Source organism: Meleagris gallopavo, chromosome 2 (assembly GCF_905368555.1).
Source record: "Meleagris gallopavo chromosome 2, MGAL_WU_HG_1.1, whole genome shotgun sequence".
Lineage (NCBI taxonomy): Eukaryota > Metazoa > Chordata > Aves > Galliformes > Phasianidae > Meleagris > Meleagris gallopavo.
Window position 1 is genome coordinate 77,540,548 of NC_139405.1, and position 22,564 is coordinate 77,563,111.

The following is a 22,564-nucleotide window of genomic DNA, read 5'->3' on the forward strand; positions in this document are numbered from 1 at the left end:
CAGAGGAACATATACCCATTAAGACTTGCAGATGAATGGAACCTTAGAAAGTCAATTCATTTAAGCTGTTGACAAATGCCTGTACTGATGTAGTATTCTGTGACCTGTAGATTTTCATTCAGTACTATTTACTGCTGCCTACTTGCATACAGATATGGGGTTGTAACATAATATTCATTGAAATTCTTCTGTGTTACTAAGCTTATCAATTAAAAAGAATATATTGGATTTTGTGTGTTTTTCCTTACAGAAACTTCAGTGACACAGAATGTTCTTATAATTAAAAACTTTTTATTCTATAATTTAACTTAGTGCAAAACTGAAGTATAAAATACAATTTTTCTGTATTTTTCTTCAATATTGGACTAGCTTCTTTGCTGACTTTCACTTATGCATATAATAGTATATATTATAATATATACATATTATACATTAATATGTATAATATTTATATACATATTAATATATTAATGTAATACAATATGCATTAAAACAAATACCTGAAAATAAGACAAGAAAGGATAGATGATGAAGGACTTTCATGATTTTCATTTTTGAAGATAAGAAAGAAGGGGACAGACTCGGATTGGACAAGGGGAAATGGTTTCAAGATAAGTGAGGGTAGATTAAAGTTGGATATAAGAAAAATGTCTTTTACAGTGAAGATGGTGAAGCACTGGAACAATAGCCTGTGGCTATACAGAAGAAATGCACCTAACAGTTTCCTTGCACAGGTTTTTTTTTTTTTTTAAGAGAATTGAAAGAAATAGAGTTTAAAATGCATCTTGTGTTGTGATGCCTGTGGGAATCTGAAAAAACAGTTTTTGTTTATAGAAATTCTTATTCTAATTTCTTAGCATTTAAGCTTGAATAAATGGGAGAAAATGATTTTTTTTTGCTCTCTTTACTTTGCTTAAAATGGCCACAGAGTGTAGAGTTTGCAACAGGAGCCTTCAAACATCCATATTTAGTTTGTTTGCTGTTTTTTTTCTCTTTGTAAGTGATCTCATTAAAAATAAGAGAAAACCAGGGAGTGAAAACTGTGCTCACCACCATGGATGGGTTGGCCCAGCATCCTGAAAGCTATTTGGTTTTAGATTACTCAGATTGCTTTCCATGGTGTGTTTGGTGCATGCCTGATCCTCCGCACACCCCTCATACCTGGGCTTGTCTGAGACCCTCTAGAACTTTGCCCACTGTGTACTGGATATACAATGAGAGATTTTACACACTCATATAAGAATGCATTTCAACTATTAGTGAACAGTATTATAGATCTTTCCTTTGTTGATTCATTAGCACATTGTGCGCATTGTTCCTGGAATATAGTAAATTGTTTGTGATTTGACTTCCAGAAGCTTTTACTTCTCTGAAGACGTTCTTAGTGTGAAGAAATACATGAAATACTTTGTGTCACTTTGACAGATAAATATGCTTCATGAAAGGAACAGCCTTTCTTCCAATTGCAGGCTCTGCTTGTACTAGAAATTAACCAGTGCCAGAAGACAGGCCCAAGCACTAGTTTCATTGCCTACACTGTTAAATTGCTCGAGCTGTCCCTGGAATGGTTTTTGCCTGGGCAGTCTGCCCAGGCCTCTTCCAAACAATTCTTGAACGTGCTTTGAGAATTAGCATGGGCCAGGCACCATGCCCAACATGTCATTTGGATGTGGGCAACCTTTTTTGGATGATAATAGACCTCACTAGTGCCAGGTGGCATCAAAACAAGAGGGAATAAACATAGCCTGAGTGCCAATGCCATGTGCTAGAGTAGATGATCTTCTGTGCTGTAAAATGATATCTTAGCAGTATGTGTACGTGAGTGTCTTCATGTTTAACAAGCTTTAATCTGAAGGACTGGAGATTTTATAAAGGGCAGCCTCCAAATGGGACTTCATGGCATCCAGAAAATCAAGGTAGATATTATACAGTGCCTATGTTGCTGAATAAATCAGAGCCATGGATCAAACCCTAGTCCTTGGATCAAAGGCACTGGCTCAGATGAACATTAAGTAGAAATTGGCTTTAAAATTTTGTGGGACTCCTCTGATTTGAAGACATAGTTACGTTTCTTAACAGATTAGAGTGCATGAAATTATACAGGGGCTGTGTAAAAGTTGTTTGCTTTAGGATGTAGTGTGTGTTTGAAGATGCAGTGTCTATGGGGTTGCTGTTACCAGGCTGTAGATCCAAAATGAATTATTTTTCTTCTCTTCTTCCCCTTTTTCCTTTTACCTCTCCACTTTCTCCTTTACCTTCCTCTTTAATTTTAAACAGTCATTGTGCAGAATATAAAATTTTCATGGGATGGACATGAAACACTGACTGAGCAAAGAGCATGTGTAAATGAGAGAAGCCTGTTAATTATAAAGAAGCTGCTGGCATGCATTACAGTACTGCACATTAAGCATTAAGCACCATTTCCATACCAGAGATGTCATTGGAAATGGGAAAATCCTTTGCTGTGATAATTTTCAGTCTGATGATCTTGGTTTGTCTTAACATGCCAATTTAGCACTAGTGCAGGAGCTGCTTTCTAAGGTAGATCCCTGTGCCTGGGGAAAAAGAAGTGGCTGGAACAGTAACTTCTTCGGGCATCTGGGTTTTATTCAGTGCTGCAAGGCTGATGAAACAGATGGTGAAGCCTCAGGATGTTCTCAGGTTGGACCTGGCCAAGGGGAGAAACATCATTCTTGGTTATGACAGAAAGAGATATATTGATACAAATGCCCCGGGCTTGTTTGAGGGTCTTTTGCTGTCAGCAAAAAAATAAAATTGATAGCTCCCCTGATAACAAAGTGGTATTATTATCAAGCTTTTCAGTTTGGCTTCTCTGTGCTATGCATTTTAATCTTGCTTCATAGACAGAGATTGTGAAGAGTAAAGCCAGAAGTTCAAAGAAATGTGGTGTTTTTTTTTTTTTTTAAATAAAGCAGAAAACTGCTGGCTACCTTTGAAAAAATGGATATTCAGTTCAGAGGCAGTTCTACAGTCCTGGACACACTAGAAATGAAAAAATTGCTGTCCTCATCCATATTTATTAACTGAAGAAAGTTTACATAATTTCAAGACAACTATTTAGCACAGGAAAAACTGCACAGCTTTTCCATGTCATACACAGCATTTGCCAAATTTCCATCACTTCTACAGCAGAAGTGTTAGCTGTGCTTGTAAATGCCCTGGAAATGCCTGTTATAAGTTTCTGTCACTGATCAGGACTAACAGAGCATTTATTATCTTTCACTGTTTTTTCATAGTTACAGGCGTTCATAAAAGTGCAGTCATTTCTAGAGCTACTAGGCAGAGGAATTAGCTTTATGACCTAATATATCCAACCTGTCAAGTCTCCTCCTTACAAATGAATTTTTCTTTTACTGTATCAGACAAAGAGAAAAGTAGACTTTGCCATCCACTCCAGAGGGCTTATTGCTGTTTTCACAGAATAAATTTATAGTGGATATTGGTACACTGCAGGCACACAGAAGAATTTGCTTGTGTGCTCTGTGGTAACTCGTTGGATAAGAAGTGGCATTAAGCACTGCTGTAGGAAGAGAAGGCACCAACGTTCCCCAGTGAGCATGGTATGGGTATCATTTCAGATGCCTTTTTTACCCTCTAAATGCCTGCAATCCATGGTCACCAGAAATAACTGCCCCATCTGGGCAGTTGAGATGTAATCACATTATTACCCAAGAACATGAAGAGGTAATTACGTGTGCACAGCCTGCACAGTCCCTTGGATGTGTGAAAAGCTACACCTAAGCATTATTTTTCTTCTTTTCACATGCAATGAAATTACCTCTTTCACATGATTCTCAGGCAAATAAGAGCAAGATTGTACTCAATCTGCCCGGTTTATCCCATTTTCTGTTTTACTCTGTATGATTTTTGTATTGGCCATACATCAGCTCCCACTGTGGTGACAGCTCGTGGGTTTCAATCGCCCTATGGCTTACCACTTCCTTCTGGTCCAACAAATTGAAGTCTTTAAAAGAAAAGGCAGTTACTTAGGAAATCAAGTGGTTAAGCTTTGCGGACTGTCTCAGTTTTTATGTTGGGGCATACTGCAGTACTCTTGTGAAAGAACAGCCTAACTGTTACACTTACTACAGCTTATATTTGCAATGTTTCAACCAAACGATGAGATGTATATTTTAAGTGGTATGATTACATTTCTACTTCAAATTTGAATTTATTTTTTGCATTCAACTTCTGAAGCTTTGCTACCTCCTTAAAAAAAAAAAAGCTATTTTCTTTGTTTTTCCAAGATAACCCTCTTTTTTTTTTTTTTTTTCTCTGTAAAATAAAATAAATTTGGATGATGAGACTATAAAATGGTAAATAATGGGGAAAAAAAAGAGAAGGTATTTCTAATGTAACCTCTCTTCATTCATTAGAGTTACGAGCAGGAAAAAAATGATAAAAAGAAGCTCTCCTCTCTGATTCTGAAGATATTAACAGAAAGTGTGAAAGATAACATTTCTGACTGCAGCCTCTTTCCATAAACTTGTTATGCCTGGTTATGATGACTATGTTGAGGTTCATGCACCCTATTGTTTTTAGCTGTTTGACAGTCATGGACACTAAGCCCCTCTTCCTGGAAAACCTGTAAAACCTGTAAAACCACTAACCATGACAACCAGTGTGAAATGTTATAGTCAGCAGGGCTGTCAGCTTAGGTATTTTTGTGAATAAAAATAAGGAAAAAAAAAAGTGTTTGTATGAAATCCTGATATTTGACAATTCCACTTTAAAATGCCAGCCATGGCTAAGGCAGTATCCAGTGCTCCATTGATGCAGGTGAAAGCTATTTGGTAATATACAACCAGGTATACATAACGGTAAGACAAGACATTTCAGCCACTAAATAGACACTGCTATTCTCTGTCCTTGTTTCCCCTCTTCTCCTGAAGAGTTAAAATTAACGCTTTTTTTTTTTTTTTTTTTTTTTTTTTTTTTTTTTTTTGTCCAGAAAACCGGGTAAAGAGCTTGACTTCTCCATAAGCAAGTGGGGAAAAGCTGTTGATAGAGAGGTGAACATCACAGTGCTCTTAAGGGTTCCTATTTGTTAGGTGCTAGGGTAATCAAAAGATTGGTAATCATAAAACTTTTACTACAAAAGTCTAGGTATAAAGTCTGAAGGAAGCTTAAGTAGATGACTAAAATGGAGGAGTAGAAAAATAAAGGGAGAAAGATAAATGTATTTCAGACAGGTATATTTTCATAAACTGTCAGTATCAGATGGTTGTGAGCTTGGCCTATCACTTCTGCAGGCTATTTTGATATACTGTATTCTCTTAGTGCCTAGGTCTGTATCCTATCTTTTTCTGTTTGTTTGACTGGCATCTCTAATGAGAGGCACTTATCTTCCTCCTCCTCAAGCTACGGCTAGCTCCAGCCATTACACTACATTCTCTAGACTGCTACCTAAATTGTATATGTGTGTAAATATATATATATACGTCTGCTACAGCTTCCTTCCCCTCTTGTCTTGAAGGACAAATTAGGAGCTACACCTGTCAAAAGACAGGTGTTGTAATGAGTATAATATGCATCACCAAACTTCTGACTAATAATAAAACATTTGAGAAAAAGGTCCTTGAAAAGAAAATTTAAGAGGACTGCACTTCTGCCTCATTATTTGGTGCTTATGCTTTAAGACTTGTATAGCTCTGTACAACTGGCACCTGTGTTGTTTTCTGTCACTGTGTGATGGAGAAGGGGAATGTGGAAGTGCAATGCCTGCATGAGCTATTATTCACATTTTCCCATTCAGACAGGAGGGATTTTTCTACAGTTAAAAACCCCACCAAGATGGGTGTGTGGGGCTTCGCAAGCAGAAAGGATGTTGATGTTATGGCAATGCCTCGCCTTGAACGAGTGCTTGATTTCCAGTTGCTTGAACCTTTTTAGACAGGTTTAAAATGGGATGGCAGCATCTGACATCCATGTTGATCTCCAGAGCAGTACAGAAAGGTGAGAGGCAGAGAGTTAGACACAACTGGTCTTCTTTCATTCGCATCTGGAGAGAGAGCTATGTGAGACTTACCCTTCATGTGCAGATAAAGGGCCTCCCATCAAGCAAGCAAAGCACGATAGATCCCTGTAACATTTTTCTTACAGCCCTGCACAACCTGTGGCTAACCTCTGAGCTTTAAGGGTTATGGTATTTTCATCATACGTTGCTGTGAAGCAACCCAGGTCCCTCTGCCTGTCACATTAGCACAAGGTACAGAACTAGCTCAGTTTCCTTCAGAAGGGTTCTGCCTCTCTCATGTGCGTTGGCATGTGCAAGCCTTTCCACAGCAAAGGAGAGAATCCTCAGACCTGAAAATGATCTGATCACAGTGATGAGATAGCTTGAGCAGCCTCTGTGGTGCTTGTTTCCTATCTCCATTCTAAGTTCTTTATCCCAAATTATTTGACATTTATATCTTTTTGTTGTTGTTGTTGTTGTTTTTCCCCTTTCTTTTCAAATGGTAGGATTTGAAACATAACAGCTGAATTATACAGGAGAAAAATGTCACCCTTAGTTGCATGAGCACTGACACAGCACAGAGCTGCAGGCGTGGGAGGAAGGAGTGCTTCGGAATGTCCTTACACCTCAGCAGTGGACATAAAATATGTCACTCTGCTGAGCTCACATCTATTAAGTTCACCTTCCTCACCTTTCTGGGACTGTGTCTATTACAGCATTATCCTTTATCAGTGTGAGATGCTTTTTCAGTGGCAGATATTTAATCCCAGGTAATTTGTGTTCTTTTTATATATGTTTCTACACAAGAGATGTGACACAGTGCTTGTAACCAATTCCACAGTCCATAAGTACTCGTCGTTTACTTGGCTGCCAGTTTGAAGATCAGAATTAGAAAGATACTAATGAAAATAAATTTCTGTTAATAAAGCTGAGCTAGCTTGTTGGAAACAATCTGCTGTATTGAAATTGGGAATGAGGATACAGGTTCAACATTGACCCCACTGCAACTTGCCCTTGGAGCAGAAACAATAAAGATGCTGTGAATAGTTGCCTGGCAGTATATGAGAACTGTAACTGGGATGAGGAAAGTGCAGCAGAAACCCACAGGGCCTGGATTTGTTATGGCAGAAAGCAGAGATATCAAATTAGCAAATGCTGGAACTAATGTCAGTGGGTTTTGTTTGTTCTTTTCCTACATGAAAAATCATGGCTCAACACTTTTCATGAGCTCTGTGGGAGCTCAGTTTGGTGATCCAACACTACCACCTCATTCCTAGGCTGTACAAAACCAAGCCTGGTTATCAGTCTGTCAGAGAAGAACAGAAGAATTACATCTTCTGAAAGCAGTGTAAGTGATGAATAATATGGAACAAGGAGTATCTGGGCAGTTTGCATTATCACTCCTCTGCTCCTTATGCTTATGTAGTTCACAACCACTGATCTACCAGGCTTTTGTGATGGCATATCTGCATGTGATTTTGCTGTATTAGAATCACCACCAGCTCTGCTGTAGCTTCTAAGAAAGGTGAAAACCTTTCTTTGCTGTTCAGGCTAGCAGAAAAAATCAGCAGAATAAATCCATCTGTACTTTTCCTATGATAGAGATGAACCTAGCTCCCCAAAGATAGAATGGCAGAATGCAGCTGAAAAAGCTGATCAAAGAGACATGTAATTTGATGAAAGTTTTCCCATTTTGCAAGCCACTATTGCAGCAAGGCCTTCACAGAACTGTTCCATTACCCTTTAAGATATTTCTGGGGTCTGATCTTGTGTGATAGTTTTGACCTCAGTGGGAGTTAAAGGTTCCTGATAAATCATAAAATCAAGTCCTTCTAAAGAGGGCAATGCTCTCTTTTATTAAGCATCCAGGAAGCAAAACCAAAGATAGTTTAATAGTGAGTTGGATCTGTGACATAAATGAAGCCAATATCCCATTTTCAAAATAATCCACTCCTTATCATGCATTAGAAAAAGTATTTCAAGATAATTACAGCTTTTTTGAAAAGGTTGTTTTTAGTGAAATATACCATCATGTCTAAATAGCAAGGACACTTAAGAAAAACAAATGGATTAGTTGTTTTTTTTTTTAAGTATTTAATTTTATTGTACTTGGTACATCTCCGTAACTGCACAAATTTAAATAAGCATTTACCAAATTAGACTGCAAATTTCATCTCTGCCATCAAAGAAGAGTTCATTTCTTCTGTATCTGAGTATCTGTATCTGAGTATCTGAGCCTAGAGTTTTGGGTCAGTTCGCTATAACAATAATGGACATACACAAAACTTTTTATCAAAGTCTGATTGTAATTACTTGTATACTTTACACCTCAACAGGAGATAAATTAGTGCAAGCCTGTATTTGAACTGACTGGGTGATCTGCTGGAGCCCAGAGACAGTGCAGAGTGCTTGCTCCCATTGCTAAGAATTTTGGAGGCAATGTCAGAGATTTGCTTGCTGCCTGCTGCACAAACAAAAGGTGCTCTATGGCTGTCCAGGAGTCTTGTTATGCTCTGCTAAGACAGACCTTCGCATTCCTTGCATCTCTACCGTTTACTCCTAATGATCAAGGGCCATTGCTCGGAACAAATTGCCCAGAGATGTGATAGATGTCCTGTTCCTGGAGACATTCAAGACCAGGCTGGACAGGGCTCTGAGCAACCTGATCTAGCTGTATATGTCCTGGTTCATTGTAGAGAGGTGGAACTAGGTGACCTTTGAAGGTTCCTTCCAATTCAAAATATTCTATAATTCTGTGATTCTATGATACACTGTTTCTCAGTCCCAACAAGCCAGGAAGATGTGAGTTAGTATATAGGGATGAATAAATGGTGAGCATGGGGGGTGGACAGTTGGTTAAAAGATGGATGTGGAGCATCTAGGAAGAAGAGAAAGAATGCTGATGGGGTTTGCAGGATAGATGGAGGAGACTTGGGTTTGTCTGAAGTCTCTGAAGACCCAAACTTTCAGCAAGGTTCTACAGCTGTCTTCTGAGGAGTCAATATTCTATGGTTTTATGCTCGTGGGTTTAGTGATGGCAAAATGTGATGCATACAATTGTGTTAAATGGAATGTAATTTCATTTGGGTTTATCTGATTTCACTGAAGCCCTAAGAATTTTAATTAACTTGTGTTGCTGCTGGTAAAATGTGTATGCTTAAGTAGCCATTGATTACTGGCTTAGTTGAGGTAAACTGCATTACAGTCATTTGTCTGAGCTCCAGTGTGCTGTAAGAGAGACTGAACTGGAAAGTAAAACTGCCTGTGAATGGGCCGCTTCAAACGTACTTGTTCTCTTTTTTGAATCTTCCAGTGATTCCCAGTTAATGGCTATTTTTTATTCCTGATTGTATTTCTGCTCATATCCTGTCAAAGAAAAGATTTATGTTTGAGATAGGGCAGCTAACAAAGATGTGTCAACAGTGAGATGGCTGGAGGTAAAAGTTCGTTTGGTGTGTCAGTTCATCTTCAGAAGCTACTGAAGGTCAGACTTATAAAATATGGCTCATTCTTGGACTGTACACTGAAAGATATATTCATATCTTAATAAATATTCACTGCCTTAACTGATAAGAACAGAAATAATGTTCCAAGGGCTGTGAGAATTCACTCTGCCCTTCTCCATGCCTACCGCTGGTTGGAAAGAAGATTTCAACTAATTCCTGGCAAGAGGCCTTTGACTACTCTGTTAAAGTTAAATGGTTTGGAAAATAGGCCAAGTTAAGAATTAATTTAAAATAGGTACAATAGATGTAGTAATAAAAGCAATATTTATTGAAGCAAGTTAACATTCTTAACATCTTGATTACTATCTCTGAGCAGTAAAATGTCTGTTGCTTCTGTAATCTACTGAGCAGGAATCAGTCTTAAGGCACTGCAGTCTTCCTAAGCTAATGGTCATGGTGGGAATATATTTAAATAATTAAAGAATTATTAAGAATAAACATATCAGTGCTTATGTTTATATCTTAGTTTATATTTTAAGATAAATGAAAAGAATTATTCCAAGTCATAACCAGTTTGGTTGCAAATTGCATACAAAAAAAAAAAAAAAAAAAGAGAGAGATAAAGTTTGGGAAAAATTACCCTCAATTACCTTCTTTTTTTCTCACGAGAATTGTGGTTTTAAGATTATTTCCTTTCATTAATCATTAATCCTAAGATTTTCACACTGATAATGCTGTAGATAAATGATAATCAATCTGAATTTCAGTTGGGAAAAAAACAAAAAATTTGCAAACTTTGGTCCATGTGTGAAGTTCTGTTTCCAAATCTGGAATTAGAATAGGTGCTGTTCTACCTCCAGTCTCATGAGACTGAAAAACACTGAGTTTAATCTCTATCATGAGTGTGAGTTTCTTCTTCTGTAATAACTTATGACTATTTAAGGTACAGCTCCTTTATTCTAGGAACTGCAAATCTGGCAGCTATTTTGCATCTCCAGCACTGGAAGTGTAATTTGATTCCTAAACTCATCCTCTGATGAATTCTATTACCTGAGTGAACTGGCTTTATTAGCATGGGAATTGAATTAGCTCTAAACCTTGCATACTTTCATTTTTAAATCCTGGTCTTCTGTAACCTTCTGCTTTCTTTCTTCAATTTTGTAGATTTCTTTGAGGCTTCAGGTTTGGAATGACATAAAACATTGATTTACCAAGTAACTTTACTAAAGCTTTCCAGCTATTTGAACTCTTACTGACCATTTCTGAAGAAGGGAGAGTGTTAGTAATTAATCAAAGCAACCTGGCTTTGCTGGTGTGATGGCACTGAATGGGTTCCCAGTGGGAGATTTAATTGAAAATCATTATGTTTCAAAATGAATTGGATGAAGTCAGGGAATTAGAACATAATTCTTCCGATCTTGGCAAATTAAAGAAAGAGAAAACTCTCAGAAGGAGGAACTGCATAATGCATCAATGGGCCATCAAACACTAATTGCAGGCTATCAGTTAAAAGTGACACCAGGGGATTTAATACTGAGTATTTGGATGCAGGCCACAGGATAAAGATATCTTCTTTAATTTGAGTGGAAGTAAATTTAAGACAGCAGCAACTCTTTTTTGGTATCAGTGACAGCCCTACTGTGTTTAATCAGAAGTGAAAGATGGGCCTAAAAGTGTTTTCAGGACGCTTTGTCTACTCAAGAGATTTGATCATGGTTATTTCTTCATAAAGTGGTTGCTCTTACCAGAATCGATCATACCACTAAATATTTCCATTTACTGTGCTCATAACCTGAATGATGCTGCTCTCACCGCAGTTTTGAAGACTGTAATGCAATAAATATTGCAAAGACAACATCCTTAGGCAGTCACACACATTTTCAGCACTTTGCTCTTTTCCCTCTGCAAAATTATTTTGCTACCTTGCTTCTTTCTCCCTCTGTGAGGACAAGAGAAAGCACTGACAAGTCCCTGCTGAAACTGAGGACCACTTGGTTGTGATCCTTCTAAATATAATGGACTGAAGATGCCGTTAGCACTAGCAGTGGCACATCTCCATTAGGTTATTCTATTTAGCATTTATATAAATGTTTTCAACTACAACTCTGCATCTGCACTTTTTTCACATTTCCTTTGTCTTCCTTCTAAAGTTTTTTTCCATGATGTGACAGCAAGGCTGATTTGAAACACAATCACCCTGCAAAGCCTCAAAGCAGGGTTCCACCTACGTCCCACCACGTAACTATTGTTTTACAGCAATACACATTATGGACGGAAACACAGCTGCTGTGAAATAGCATAGATAGAACAAACACTTCAGAGAAATGAAAACAAGCATTCAGCCTTGACCTTTTGATTTGCATACCATAAAAATGGAAATGTCATTTTCTGAAGTATTTATAGAACACTGACTTAACTCCTGAATCTTGTTCACCCTTTTAGTGAGAAATCGTGAGCATCTGTCACTTTCCACTAAGTTCACAGCCTCAAAACCTTCCCCCCTCCCCCTTCCCCCCCCCCCCCCAAAAAAAAAAAAAAAGAAGCAAGTGTCTTTCCAATAAGCAAACATTTTGTATCTTCTTTTGTCTGTTAGACCATCCAGGGAAATTCTGTATCTTCAGTAGAATTAAGCTAACAGTTTTTGAGATAATACAACCTGATCTTTTAATCATAAAATCATTATTTCAGAAGGGGCTTTCAGAGCTCCTTTGGGGTGAAGGGTTTGGGAAGGCTGAGTATCTCAAAATCTTGTCCTTGTGGCTAAGCTTGGTAATTGTTAGTAATCTGAAGGCTGGAAAATAGAAATTGAATGTATTACATTTCTGCAATTTAACAATATTTATAAGCTGAGATTAGTCACAAAAGGTCAAACTGTAGAAATGTTCTACAGCAATCACATCAGGTTCAGTATAGCAATCTTAAAAGAAGTGCTGTAGTACACTTTAACTCACCTGTCTTCCTTTTCTTAAATGTCTTTGTGCCAGCATTTTGGGGGCAGCAGTGCAGTCGTTATACAAGAAGAACAAAGGTATGTTTATTCCAGATTTCTGTTTTGGTGGATAGGAATAGATGATTAGAAAGCGTACAATAAGAAGATATCAGTACATTCCCCAGGGTACACATTCATTCTGTCCAGTAAAAAAGAGAACATTTTATACTGGATGTCAGAGCACAGGTGTATAACCTTTGACGTTTTCTTTCTTTTTCCATTAGTTGGTTTAGTCACTTTTTTTTTTTTGCCCACTTAGGCCTTTGATATTCACAAATTTATGTGGCAAAAAAATGCTCAGCAGACTGTAGCTCTCTGTTAAATTCCTTTTGTTGATTTGAAATTGCTACCTACTCATCTCACTCAGCACTGTGTTCTTTCATCGTAAGAAATATGCAATCATAATTTCCTGTTCATCTTTTTGTAGAGAAGATGCAATAACTTTCCTAGATGTTTCATGTCTTCTCACACAGAATCTGTGGGATGGCCAGCCTTGTCACTCTATCATGTCTTTTCCAATATTGTGTTGTCAGGCTGGAGAAGGTGGAAGACCAGATCTGCATGTGGCATTTGTATTTTCACAGTAGTAAGATGGAGGATTTCTGCTGTATTCTCTGTTCCCTCTGCAAGAGTGCCCAACATTCCATTTATCTTTTTCATCCCTGAACACTGAGTTGATACCTAAATTGAAACCCTGTGCAGGAGTGTGGGCTTGGTGAAGAGTAACTGGAAGGCTGCATGGCAGAAAAGGCCCTGGGTGCTGGTCAATAGCTGTCTGAATGTAAGCCAGCAATGTGCCCAGGTGGCCAAGAAGACAAAGGTCCTGGCCCACATCAGAAATTGTTTGGCTAGCAGAACTAAGGAAGTGATTATCCCTCAGTACTCAGCACTGCGATAAATATATTGAGATGCTGAAACACTTTCAGAGAAGAACCACGAAGCTGGTGGAGGGTCAACACATATGAAGATAGTCTGAGGGAACTGGAGTTGCTAAATTTGGAGAAGGGAAGGTTGAGGGAAGACCTCACTGCTCTCTACAACTATCTGAAAAGATGTTGTAGCGAGCAGGATGTCAGTCTGTTTCTTCAGGTGAGAAACGAAAGGACAAGAGGAAGTGACTTCAAGCTCTGACAGAGGAGGTTTAGCTTGGATATAGGATGGCTGAGCATTGAAAGAGGCTGCCCAGGGCAGTGGCAGAGTCCCCATACCTGGAGTCTTTTAAAGACATGAAGAAGTGGTACTAAAGGACATGGTTTAATAGTGAATTTGATAGCATTAAGTTGGTGGTTGGGCTAGGTGGTCTTAAATGTCTTTTCCAACCCAAATAATTCTATGATTCTATAATCTCTTTCAGTGGCAATAATTAATTTAGACCTAGTCATTAAATATTTATTACTTTGCTCTTATTTATATTGACTTTCTTCTGCCATTTTCTTGCACAGTCATAAAATACACCATAACTCTTATGAAAAGAAAGTTTTCATTTTCACTATCCTGGATAATTTTATATCATCTCCAAATTCGCTATTTATGCCATCTAGTAGTTCTAATATGAATGTATTTAACAGTTTACTTCCAAAAAACTGATGGACTTCTGAGTAATTTTTTAAATACATTTTGTATTTTATTTTATATTAATTGATTATAAATAAAAAAGAAACCTTTCTTCCTTATATCAGGACTTGTTAGTTTCTTATGCTTTGATGGAGAGATGACTTGACAAAAGATTTCAGGAAAATTCAAGAAGCTTTGTCAGTACACCTGTTGAACTTTCAATGAATCCAAATAGTTACACATTTGAGCCTTTACTTTGTACTACAAAAGCTGCTCCAGTATAACTAGGACATCATGTGTTGAGCAGATTTATTATTTTCTGTAGTTTCTATCAATATTACCTGCATAGCACTCACATTTTTTGCAGTAAGTTACTTGCAGCCTCTCTCTTTTCCCTTTTAAGAAGAGTCTTTTCACTTGTTACTTTATTTCTTTGGCACTGAGACAGGGTAGATTACAACTACAACTACAAGTAGATTACAACTACAGTAATGATAAGGTAGTTTCACACTTTGACTACCATACCACTTGATGTTAAATGTAGTGGAGCTCAAGTGATTCCTTTGCATTTATTGTATCAGTTTGTTCTATTTGATGGTTGCAAAAAACTTACCTTTTGTCAAGAAAGTGGCTGTAAATGTAGATTCTTCTTGAGTGAAAATGGATAAAAATAATTCAGATTTTTATTATTATTTATTTATTTGTTTGTTTGTCATGAGTTTTAACTTTTCTGTGCTCAGACTCTATACATTTTCCACAAGGGAGCAAGAAAAGTTTTATTTGCCCAAGTTAATCCTCATTTCTTTTTTTTTTCCATCTGCCATTTACGGTTTTACATTTGATTTATCTGAATGTATGCTCTTTATTTTGTTTCCCTTTTCAGATAAGACTTCTACTTTTTTAAGGAAGACTCTTTAACTTTTACCACCTTTCTTTATTCTGTTATTTTATTGGTTCTGACTTTTTTGCATCTTTTTTTTTTTTGGTAGCTATTATTTACAGTGAAGCTCAAGTTTAGTTGTCTTTAAATAATCTCAAGATTGTCTGCAAGTATTTTATTCTTGTGTGTTCCTTTTAATTTGTTTTTAACAAGCTTCTTCATTTTTATGTTCTCTTTTTTGAAATTAAATCTGCTTCATTCTTGCAAAGAATGCTAAATTTGAATATATAGTAGTCATAATTACAGAGCAAGTCTTCAAAAGTAACCTTGAAAACCACATCTCATCCACTCAAGCTTGAGCCAAATTACTCCTTCGCTTGTGGGTTTTCTGACTAGGAAGTTTAACAAGTAGTCATTCATGATATTTAAAACTATATCATTCCTCACTATGACATTTCTTCCGGCTACATGGTTATAATTGAATTTTCTCATTCTTATTTTCTGTTCTATTCTGACAACTTTGATGTCTTTCTAAAGCAGATTAAAACCCCACTGTTTTCTTTCTGAGTAGCAGTACTAAATTTCCTACTTAAGCAAGACAATTAGAAATACACAAATTCCTATATTCTTTCTGGATGCAGTTAAACTGTTTACTGTGTTCCCCTCATTTAACATTTATACCCTAGCTTTCTCATTTATTTTCTTCCATTCTCTCATTCATACAGCATTATGATATCACTTTTGTTAGCAAAACTAACTTACATTCCTTTCTTATTTCAGTCAGATAGTTGCAAGTGCAATGCTGGTCCATGACCTGGAGCTGTTGGGGGTGACATCTTTCATCAACACTCTGGTCACAGTCAGACAAGGTAAGACAATGACAGAGGGACAGTCAGGAGTAGCAGGGGACAGGGCTGCCTACAGGATTACTCACACTATACTTCAGGATAGGACTGTGGGCCAGATCCTGAACTTAGCTGAATCTTGAGGCTTAAGGGGAGAGGGTGAAGCTGGTATACATCCCTGGCCTTGGAGGATTACCCATGGCGTCTGGGAGGGTGTCTCCTGGGATCTGAACAGTAATATATATATATATTTAAGTGTTCTAGAAAAGATGTGAACACTCAGATGAAAATGTTTTGTTTGTTTTGTTTTGTTTTTTGTAATAGAATACAATATTAATCGTAGCATGGAGGACAGTTGACTGTGAAAAATTGAAAATAAGCCCTGCGAAGCTAGGCAGCAAAATGACATAAAAGTCAATGTAGATAAATTGAAAATGCTGCACATCTACAGAAGAAATTATCCTAATTTCTTATGTAGAATGATGGGCTCTGGGATGACCATGAATACTCAGAAGTAAGATTTTGGTACTGTGATAAATAGTTCCACGAAAATATCAGCTCTCTGCTTGGGAGCCGTCAAAAAGAAAAAGCAAAGCACAAGTTTTGCTTCCTCAAAATGGGAGTTACAGATCAAAATATAAAATTTTATAACATCACCTTATAAATCCACACTTCACTGGCATGTTTGTTAGTGGTTGCCTGGGCATCCCATTATTAATCAATTTATAGACAAGGATTACAGCAATCTGTATTGAGTCACAGTGAGCAACAAGAAGCAAAAGCAAGAAAATCCTAGTAATGTATGCACGATTTCAAACACCAGTGTTTAGAAACAATTAAAAAATCAGACTATAGTTGAACTCTGAGGCTCTGCCTAACCTAGTAAATTAAAGAGGGCCAGCATTTAAGCAGTTGATTCTGATCATCCAAGTTGTTTAAAGCTACCAAACTCAGGCAGTTTTTTGACATATTGCTCTCTGAAACAGTGCTTGAGTCTGTTCCTAGCTGGGTGGCATATGAATGTCACCACCATGTTTTATACAGAAAGAACATTCAGTTATATGGACAACATCTGTGTTGTAGGTTGTGATCTTCAGGTTCAAAGAATGATTTGTGATCTGTTTTGTTTCGTAGCACAAAGGTAACCTTAGCATCCAACCATAGACTCAAAAGCAGCCTATGAAAATAGATAAAATGAGTCTGGAGTTATTTTATGACCCTGAGGCAGTGTAGTATATGAGACACCAAGCTGCTTAACTGCTCCTTTCATCTCCCCCAGGCTGGATGGTTGCACCCCAAATGCTGTCTGGGAAAGAACTCTTACCTGTTCTTGTTCTGAGCAATGCCAGATATTGTCTAGAGGCATGCCGAAATTGTGCTAGGGTTTATGCTAACAGTCTTAAGAGCATGGATTCTCATGGGAGCTAGAGCTTGGCCCTGCTACAGCATTGCTGGGTAAGGGCTGGTGGCCCTAGGGGTGATGTGAGGTACTGGGCTTTGGAGTCATGGAAGGGTTGGTAAGGGACAGGCAGGGCTGATGGTGCTCTCCAGGTCCTGAGAGAGGAGTGGGTGCATGTTAACCTTTGGGTACAAGCTCAACAATTTTGAACACTGTATGAGGCCTTCTGCCTTTTTCCCAAAGCCCTTTACCAACTTCAGTGGCTGTGGTTTCCAGGAGAATGCAGCTATTGTAGTTCAAAGGAGATGTAGCAAAGACCATTTTCACCATCCTGTTCTAATTAATACAACACACCCAATATTAAATAATCTTTGTGATGCGGGTGCCACCAGAAAATGGTTGATGGTTCCCTCTTACACCATCACACAATTTTAGCATTTTCAGTTCCTCTAACAGCTGGGTCATCCTTTGGAAAGGAGATATGGTGGGTCCCTGCTACAAAGCCAAAACCTTGGGGAATGGACACCTACTGATTCCACTGGTGTTCCAAATTTGTCACAACTACTCTCATTTTATTCTACTTTCACTGGCCTTTTGAAGCAAGTGACAGTACTTTCTCAATCAGTTGCATGACCCTCAACCAGAGAAAAGAATTTACTGCTAAGAAAGTAATATACTTCAGTACACCTGCATTGAGATTTGAATATCTGCTGCCCTTCTGTATGTGATGACTGCCATTTATTTGCTTTACTGATAACCAAGAAACCTTCAACTTTGGCCTCCTCCATTCCCTATTGATTTCCTTGTTGCAATCAAGGTGGCCTGGGTCAATGTGCAATACCTGCTAAAATCCTTAATATCTTTCAGTTCAGTATCTCTATACCTTCCAGTGGACAGAAGGCTATACTTTTTATCCATGGAACATTGTTACAATTGTTATATTCATAAATACAAAAGCAACAAATCTTCCATAATAGTTACTGTATCTTTGTAAGTACTGTATCTGTACTTTGATTTTTCTGTATCAACATTTAAGACATCAGTAGCCTTCAAAAAGAGATGAACTCAAAATTGGAAGTTAGTGGAACTCAGAGGTTTAGCAGGTGCTCATAGTCCTTTGGATATATTAACTCTGAATTAATGAATAATCTAGATAATTTAAAGAAAAAAGCCAACAAAACACTCTTCCTTGATCAGTGATAAGGGTTACAGTCTGATATGATTTTTTAGAGGAGTATCAGCTGTTTAATACATTCCAATTAGTGAGAAAAGAGTCTTCACTTGATTTAGATAAACCAAGTTTTGTATTGTAAACTGTCAATTTATTTGATAAAAATATTCACATTTAGGCACTAGAGAAATCTTTGCTACCTTCTGATAACATTGCATATCAGAAAAGGAACTCCAGTGTAGTTAATGGGAGTTAAGTGTAAAAGGTAATAGGCTTTTTCTCTGTATTTTAGGAAGTGTTTTTGAAAAATGAGTATAGGTTCCCTCTCTGCTGTTTTTGGAATGTTAATGACTTTAATTGCTCAAGCACAAACTTATTTTCTCAAATAATATATTGGACTGTTAAGTCCTCAGATCCATTTTTATGATCTGACTGTATTGAGAGATGCCCCAGTTCCTTGCTTGCTTATTTCTCACTGAGCATTCGTTCCTCCTTGAATCACACTCTGCTGAACAATCAGAGAAGCAATGCCTTTGAGCTTGTGTTGGAGAAGTATACCACAAGATGAATCTTCCTTTCAGATAGATGTTATAGCTCACCTCCCATGCCTCAACTCCTTGAGTGTTGGATTGGGTTCACTAAAATATATAATTTATATTGACATTATTTTAAAGCAGCCTATTTAAAAGAAGGGTGGTAAAATTCTCATAGTATTTTCACTTGCTGACAGCTACAAATGAAATGTATTGTTTCTTCCTTTCCATAAATGGTTTTGATTTTTTCCTAGATGTTCAAGGAAATTAGCCTTCTGCTGCTGTTGCTCTCACAACAGCACTGACGTTATTCTCACAACACTGCAATTGTCTATCTGATACTTTCCTCTATTCCTAAGAATTGCGAGTGCCATACAAAGAGTGCCTAGGTTACCAGGGTGGAAGGTTATAGGCTAGTACTGCAATTTTAAATACAAAATGGGAGACAAAAATGAAGCAAACAAAGAGACCCCAGAATAGTTTTCTGTTGTGGTACCTTGATAGGGTATAGGATTCTTTAATATAGTGTACATAGTAAACTTTTCTAGAAACTCTTTCTTATGACTCATCATGTTGAGGTCAATATTTTACAGTAATAAGCATTAAGACGGCACTAGTTTGTGTGGGCAGAGCTAAATTTGGGTTAAAAAATGAGTAGTGAACCATATAATTGCATAGAAACGAGGTCCACTGCATGTTGGGGAAGGTTTAGTCAGATCTCCTGAAATGCAATCATTTAGAATGCTCTGCTTCTTTCCCCTCCTCCCTTCCCCTTTCCTACAAGACTGCTTAACTCTGCAAAGAAAGATATTTGCCACATATTTGTAAGGTTGAAGTCATGAGTGTTCGAGTGTTTGCTGGTAAAGGGGTACTGAACTTCCAATATAAGTGGTAGCCTGCCCTTCTGGCATTTTTTTTATAATGGACTGCAAGACTGAATCCTAAAATGAAGGGGAACTAAATGTTAATGTCTTGGCTGCAGATGAAACTGCCTGGTGGCATCACAATGTATAACAGTTGCAGTTTCCTGATATAGCTAGATGCTAGACATGCGGCTGAGTATTGTGGCTTAGCGAGTTATCACCATCAGAAGTGAACAGAGGCTAGCAAACTGGCAGGGTTGATATTGTGTTTTGAAAACATTAATTCACTGACAGCAATAGTTACTTCTGCCGTTGTTTGCCTGGCTCTGGGTAATTGCTAGTTGGGATGGTTCCACCTATGCTCATTGTGTGTTCGGTTTCAAGATGAGCATTAAAGTTTAAATCACTGACCTTGGCTCCAAATTAGAGGATGATTTTTTAAAATGTTCTCTCACTCCCCCACCCACTTAGCAAACTCTTTGACCTCTGGGGGTTTGATTTCCCTGAAATGCACAGATAAATCTAACATTTTTCCTGATGGTACATTTATACATTGTTTTAATATGATTTAACCAAAACTCTGAAAGCTTTTTCCTTCTTTCTCACTTCAGATTTTGCCTTGTGGTCTTTCAGTGGGAAAAACAGAAAATATTTGTTAAAAGCATTAGAAAATAATTGGTGTTTTTTGGTGTGTTTTTTTTTTTTTTTTGTGTGTGTGTGTTTTGTTTTGTTTTGTTTTGTTTTTTAATTCTGACACAAGTCTCAATCAGCATTACATTATTTCCTTTAACTCCCCAGGCTAACGATAAAGAACTGCTCCCTTCTCTCCCTGAAGTTTCTCTCTTCGATCTGAAACAATTTGTTTTGTACTGCTGTGAACTTTGAACACTGATATATTATAAAATTAAGCAGATTACAGTGATTTGAACTTTCCTGAGAGACAACAGTAACCATATCTGCTAACAGTTTCCCATTCTAGGCAGTGAGAAGGAATCAAAGGTAGTAGTTCTACTATACCGAAATGAACTTTCTGGGGCTTGTAAACATGCAGGCTCTCATATTAACACTGTAGTGTTCCTCTACCCCTATTTCTTAATGCATGAATCACTTGCCATTTATAAATTGGCATGTACTAATAGCTCCTCTCCTTTTTCTTTTAATGGTCTTACTTGTGCGGGTTTTTTTGTTTGTTTGTTTGTTTTGCTGTTTCTTTCTCAATGATTAGAATGGAACAAATCTGATAAAGCTTTACTGTTTGATTTACTGCCTCTTTTGTGGCCAAACCTTTTTAACTAGAGCAACTTAGGGCAGTTTGACTACTACCAGTAAAGCTATACTACTTACTGTTAACTCAATATCTGTTCCTGCTTATGTTGTCAGGTTCGTTCCTTACTTCTCAACCTTTAGTTGCTCTTACCTCAACATAACAAAGAAAGGATGTTGTGGCTGTGGCAAACTTCTTGAAGAGTTCTCATCTAAGAGACAGTTCTTACCACTCATGCTTGATACTAAAAAAGGAATACTTGGTAGACTCTTATTAATGGCAAACATTACTGCCAAGAAGTGACGTAAGTTCTTTATATTGTGGACTGCACTTTGTTCTCTGTCTAGCCGTGAAGCTACTTAGCATCCACAGGAAAAATATTATTTAATATTTAAATTTGATTTCTCTAATGAAATGCTAAATTTAATGTACTTATCTCTTAAACGTGCCACGAATTAATTATTCCTTGTCAAATTACTTGAGTGGTATAGTTCTGTAATAATTGTAGAATCCTTAGAGTTGGAAGGGACCACTGAAGGCCATTTAGTCCAATTCCCCTGCAATGAACAGGGACACCACAGCTAGATCAGATTGCCAGGGCCTGATCTAGGCTTGCTTTGAAAATACCAGGGATGGGGCATCCACCATATCTCTGGGCAATCTGTTCCAGTACCTCACCACCCTCACTGTAAAAAATTTTTTCCTTATATTTTACCCTCTTTGAGCTTGAAGCTGTTTCTCAGTATTCTCTAAAGAGTCTGTTTTCTTCTTTCCTGTAGCTCCCCTTTACATACTACTGCTATCAGGTCACCTCACAGCCTTTTCTTCTCCAGGCTGAACAGCCCCAGCTCTCTCAGCCTGTTCATGTAGGAAATGTGTTCCATTCCACAAGTAATTTTTGTGGCCCTCCTCTGGACCCGCTCCAACAGGGGTCTGTGTCTCTCCTGTACTGAGGAGTCCACATCTGTACACAGCACTCCAGGTGAGGCCTGGAGTAGAAAATTAAGGAAAAAGGGTAAAAAAAATAAGGAAAAGGTGTAGAAAATTATGCTCTACATTAGGCAAGACTTTTTTACTGGCTTTGGTATCTAATATTTAATCCTTTGCTTAGCTCTTTTTTTTGCTATCTGTCTGGCCTCCCTATTTTAATGGTAGGCAAGGTGTAGTTTTTAAAACTGATGTCCAAAAAAAGACAAAAAAGTAGTATTGCTACAGTTCTACAGTCATAAGTGATAGCACATAAGTTACGCCACACATCTGGAAGATGCTGCCTACAGAGATTATTATGGGAAATAGGTAAGATGAAGTTCAAATGTGAGATGTATTGTACTAAGCTCTGCATAAAGAAATTTGATGCAAAAATACAGTCTGGCCACAAAACAAAAAAATTGTTCATAAAAAGTCTGGAGCTGAGTAACTGATACTCAGTTATGGCAACCCTTACTTTAGGCTGGATTAATTTTAGATGGGATGTCAACTGTCAGCCCAAGGAGAGTATTATTCTCTTCTGCTTGTAACTGCCAAAACCTCATTTGGAAGACTTTTGGCTGTACTCTTTGAATTGGAAGAACAATTTGGATAACTTAAAGAATGAAAAACATAATTTGAAGAATGACACATGACGAAAAATGAATGAATCAGTT

At 37.6% G+C, this 22,564-nt stretch overlaps 1 protein-coding gene across 3 annotated transcripts in view; it reads left to right on the plus strand.

The window, feature by feature from the left end:
- The window catches only part of LOC104909904 (uncharacterized), a 50,100-nt gene that overhangs the window by 15,304 nt on the left and 12,232 nt on the right, over nt 1–22,564 (plus strand). For all 3 annotated transcript variants that reach the window (XR_014881503.1, XM_085217733.1, XM_085217735.1), the window contains exon 2: nt 15,627–15,715. Coding sequence is in view for 2 of the 3 variants with exons in the window: in XM_085217733.1 (XP_085073859.1) it covers nt 15,627–15,715 (89 nt within the window). In the remaining variant the exon portion in view is untranslated. The remainder of the gene's footprint in view (nt 1–15,626; nt 15,716–22,564) is intronic.